This window comes from Thermobia domestica, chromosome 2 (genome assembly GCF_964235325.1).
Source record: "Thermobia domestica chromosome 2, izTheDome1.hap1.1, whole genome shotgun sequence".
NCBI lineage: Eukaryota > Metazoa > Arthropoda > Insecta > Zygentoma > Lepismatidae > Thermobia > Thermobia domestica.
Genome location: NC_137455.1, coordinates 113563773 through 113569227, shown reverse-complemented (window position 1 = coordinate 113569227; position 5455 = coordinate 113563773). Strand labels below are relative to the sequence as shown.

Below are 5455 nucleotides of genomic sequence, written 5' to 3'. Positions count from 1 at the left end.
TGGCAACGGCGTTAGACTCGTAAACTGTGCAACATCCAGAAACTTTATCGTGAAGATTACAAAATTCCAACATCGCGATATTCATAAATATACTTGGACCTCATCAGATGGAAAAACACATATTCAAACTGACCATGTTTTAGTAGACAGAAAAGAACAGTCTTGCACAACTGATGTTCGGTCATTCAGAGGAGTTGATTGTGATAGTAAGAGAGAGATTATCGTTGAATATAGGAAATAGCAAAACGGAGCGGTATTTAAAAAAAATAGAGGAGAGTCAGGTGAGAGGGGAGCCAGATTGAAGTGTCGAATAGATTCTCGGTTTTAGAAGGTTCGGAATGCACTAGTGTTCAAGATACTTGGTTGAAATTAGAGATAACTTTAAAATTTCAGCAAAATAAATATTGGAGCACGTAGAAATACGTAGGAACAAACCATGGTTCAACCAGGAATGTACTAAAGTAACAGAGAAGAGAAAACAGAAGAAACTGCTTTGGCTACAAAATCCGAACGAAATAACTGCATAAAATTTCATTGTCATCTGGCAAAAACTTCTAAAACTTTTAGAACAAAGAAACGCTACTTTTGAAAGTTAAAATTAATTAACTTGAAGATAATAGTTAGAACAAAAACATTCGGGACATGTGTAAATGCATCAACGAACTTAAGAAGGGCTATCAACTTCGTGCTTATATATTAAAGAAACCTAAAGGAACAGTTCTCACTGATACAGATAGCATCTTAAATAGATGGAAAGATTTCTTTGATTATTTGCTTAACACATAGCCGAAAACTAATGCGCGTAGAGAAAGTGAAATGCATGCAGCATAACCGTATATCTATTCCAGAACCTAACCAGGCAGAAATAGAAATCGCTATTTTAAAAATAATAAACACACATCTCCGGGTGTAAACGAAATTCTGGTTGACTTAATTTTTGCTGGAGGGGAAAAATTGAAGAGCAAGATACACAAACTCATTCTCATTATCTGGAACAAGGAGGAATTACCACAAGAGTGAAGAGAATCAATCATTGTTCCAGTTCAGAAGAAAAGCAACAAAACAGATCTAATAATTATCGAGGTATTTCTTTTCTGTCAACATCCAATAAATCCTCCTACACATTGTATTAGGAAGATTGACTCCATACGGAGATGAAATTATTGGAGATTATCAGAACGGATTTAGATAAAATCGATCAACTATCGACCAGATATTTACCATTCGACTAATACTTGGAAAGAAATGAGAGAATACAACATCCTGGTACATCAATTATTGACTTTAGACTCTGGTAGGAGGGAAACATTGTACAACTTGCTTACAGAATTTGCAATACCGAAAAAGGTAGATTAATTAAGATATGTTTAAATGAATCCCAAAGTAAGGTTCGAGTAGAGAAATTCCTGTTCACGAGCCTTCACGTTGAGAATGCTGAAACAAGGAGATGCATTGTTGTCATAATTATTTAACTTTGTTCTGGAGAACGCTATAAGGATTGGAGTCTGGTCTAAGAGTTCACGGAGAGTCGAATAAGAATCCGCTATGCAGCGTTAAATGTAATGAGAGCGAAGACTGTACAGATGTGGTAAGACTGTTGGTATAGATGTGCGACGGTAGGCCTCTTATGTTAAGGAATAAGCAATGCGTAAACTATACTGTTTCAGGACTTGTAGTTTATCACATAACTTCTGCGGAGCTGATAACCAGCTTCCTTCTGCCTCAGATTGATTGTTCCACTCTGCGGTCAATTAGAGGCCAGCCATAACTTCACCTTTATACCACCACCTTGAGCAGGACCAGGAAATCCAGGGGGCTCCGCTGATTGAATTGATGCTTCAATCATGGTTTATACGCGTTTCGTTTAGAACGACAATTCATTTTAGAAATAATTTACCTTCCTCTCTTAGCACCAAATCCTGTAGAGTCCCATAATGCTTTCAATTTTAACTTCGGAAATTTGAAGTAGTGTCTATCACCCTGTAATTTTTACAGAATCCAAGATCTTATATAGCATATGAAATAAGTTATTGTGATATGCATCTACTTCTATGACTAACTCACGTGCAATTATTTGGCTGTCCACCTCCTGCAATAAATTAAAAAACGAAACTGCGTGATTGTCAGTTTAGGATTGCCCTAAATGGACCTTGTTCTAAACGAACGAAATATCTATTTCCATAAAAATTTCCACCAATCACACCAATACGGAAAACTTTTGTCATCATATGCTTGACATAATCACTGAAAACAGGCTCGTGCTTTCGACCACGCATCATTTCAATTTGATCCACACATATTGTTCCACATTCGTAAATAGGTGACATTACGGGTTTTAGTAGTTGCTCTTTCATTCAAATGTGAATTCTAAGGTAAAAAGGGTTCAAATACTTTCTAAAAACCTATTTTTCTCATCTGAAGAATGGACATTACAGATAATTTTCTATCAAGATGGAAAAGCCAATTCAGCGTGCATTTTGCAGTGGAAATTTAATTTATTCCATGGTCAATAAAGATTCTTTTTATTAGAATTAAGTCGTAGAATAGCTAGTGAAGGAATGGCGTTAAAAATACATGCCTTTATACCTTTACGCATAGGAGCTTCATAATTAACTACGCTTCCTTTTTTAAAGATCTAGATCATCAATTCTCAGCAATGACGCATCATCTTTTAATAGCTTTATTATTGTGAAACAAGACCCATCCCAACAAGTACCATTAGAGACAGGTACTTTTGTTGTAAAACAAAAGTACTCGTCTATAATAATATAAAACAGAAACATTTTAAGAAATGTATTGAGAATAAAAGTTTCTTAAAGAGAAAGATGTTTAATAAGTACAACACAGCACTCTAAGGAATAACTTAAAAACAATGCTTAATGAGAAAGGTATTATGTGAAAATATTACATATGATGTTTGTAATTATAAACTTTTGTCATTGCAGGTACAATTCACCATTCCCTCATGAAGTTCACTCAGAGCATGTTCCTCTTTTCCTTCATTTTTAAGATGCAATATTCATTTGTAATCCATCATGAGCAAACAAATATTCACATTCAAGAGGTAATATCTACATTGATTCTTGATCACTTTTACGAAGGAACTTGTACTTTCATTTGGCAAGATGAACGTACATTATGGGGAATAAGGAGCATTGCAACCTCAGGATTCCATATGCCAATCATTAGTGTAAATACAAATTACATAAACAACTGTCAACATGTTGATGAATTGATAATTCCGTCAATGAATCAAGGATGTATGAACTTCATTATTCAATCAAGAAATATATCTGATACATTTTGGTATCTCAAAATTTCAGCAGATATTTCTATTCAAAGGAAAAACAGAAGGTACATTGTTGTTAGTCAAGAAATTAATGATTCCATAATTAACCTCTTCAAACAGAAATGGATACATTTCTTTACAAACATTTATGTAATTGTACCAGAACTAGGACGATCTACGTCTGTTGAAAACTATAAAGTATTATCTCCAAAAATAGGAAATGAATTGAGATTACAATCATTGCAGTATCTTGCCTCGTGGCAAAATAACCAGTTTACTGATGTAATGAATCTTAGAACAAGTAAGCTTTCCAATCTAAATGACGCAATTCTTAAATTGCTGTGGCTCCAATTCCCTCCCTTTACCATTAGAAATCAAGGCACATATGATGGTACTGACTATCGAATATTAAAGGAATTGTCCTATAAACTAAATTTTACATGGAATATTTCTTAAGTAAGTATGGATCTTTGGGGTACTTACGCAGATAATGAATCGGCGCATACGTTCTTTGGTATGTTGAAAAGCGAATATCAAATAGGTGTACCAAGTGATTTTATATCTGAAACATTGATACAGCATTTTGATACAACCATATTCCATTCCGTATCAGCTGTATGTTTACTGGTTCCGTCTCCTAGACAAATAACAAATTTATGGTCCATATTTTCTGCTTTCTCTTCTAATGTTTGGTTATCTATTGTTGGACTGGTGTTGTGTTCTACTGCGTTGTTTGTCTGGATTTCACGTTGTGATACTTATATGAATGCTAGTAGTTCTAAACCTCCGTGTGTACAATTACTATATTCATTGACGACATCAATTTCTATTATCGTAGGTATCAGTATACCCTATCCACGTAACCCAACTATCCGACATATGTTGGTATGGCTCCACATGATTTCCACAGTTCTTATTGCTGCTTACAATTGCAACTTAATTTCCCATCTAACATTTCCAGTCTATGAAAAACCAGTAGACACTCTACAGGACTTCATTAATTCAGATTTGAAATGGACAGCAACGCATGATATTTGGTCTCAATATTTTAAGTACTCATCTGATGAACTTTTGCAAAATTTTAGCGAGAGATATATTTCAATAGAAACAGTGGAAAGCTCCAACAAATTAATTAACACAGATCGAATAGCTGTACTGGTGCTAAAAGTTCTGCCCACAAGTTTAGGTGATATTCCCACCTTCCGTAATAACGTTCTTAAAAATATGCGCGTAATGAAAGAAGATATTATAACCCGATCTGTGGCATTGACTTTACCAAAAGGATCCCCTTTAATTAACAAATTAGATTCCTTACTACGGATATTGAGAGATTCAGGTATTATCAGCAAGTGGGGATCTGTAGTGCTTGATACATACCAACAAAAAGAAAAAGCGATTTTAGTACTTCCGAAACAAGAAACTAAAGGCGAACCTTGTCCATTATCATTAAGTGATTATACGGGAAGCTTTATCTTATTGTTTGTTGGGTATGCACTATCAGTATCGACATTTATTGTTGAGATGATCAGATCCTAAACATCTGAAATGTACCTAAGATATTTAGCTATGAATAGCGCAATTGTATATCCTTGTTATCTATGGTTTAATACAGTAGAATTTTATAAGAATGTATCAAAGTAAAACAATGTGATCATACAATCTTAATATTGTGCAATTTTGAATGCTAATTGATATAGACATACACTCTCAGTTTGTAAGTAAAATTCTTGAGACGTAAAGGTAGCAAATTCTAGTTAATCATAGGCTGGGTTTTTGTTAATTGTTTGTTATTCATGTCGTTATAATTTAACTTCTCATTTTTGTTATACTTGGGTTTTGGAATATGAAAACCGAGAGTAAAAATTTTAGAACAATGATTTTCTGAATAATCCTATTTTTTACCTACTTTCGCGCAAAGAAAGATTGTAATGCTAAGTGTGTCACTGAAATTTTAAAGTGTAGAAAATAATAGACGTAACTCTTAAATTATTTAGAGTCTAATAAAAATGTAAAAATATTATATAATTTGTATTGTAAAAGAAAAACCCATCTTAATCAAGACATGTGGTAAAAGGGATATTGAGGGGAAAAAACTTTGAATAATACTAAAAGTGATACTGTTTTTTCAGGAAGGTATGTCACTAGAAGTAGATTCGAGATCGATGT

General features: G+C 33.9%; 1 protein-coding gene across 1 annotated transcript; it reads left to right on the top strand.

Moving 5' to 3' along the window:
• The first annotated feature begins 3751 nt into the window (after window positions 1-3751).
• LOC145679136 (uncharacterized) lies at window positions 3752-4825 on the top strand. The gene has a single exon (XM_081749729.1). It carries the CDS (start codon window positions 3752-3754, stop codon window positions 4823-4825), a length of 1074 nt encoding a protein of 357 aa, XP_081605855.1.
• Window positions 4826-5455: the final 630 nt, after the last annotated feature.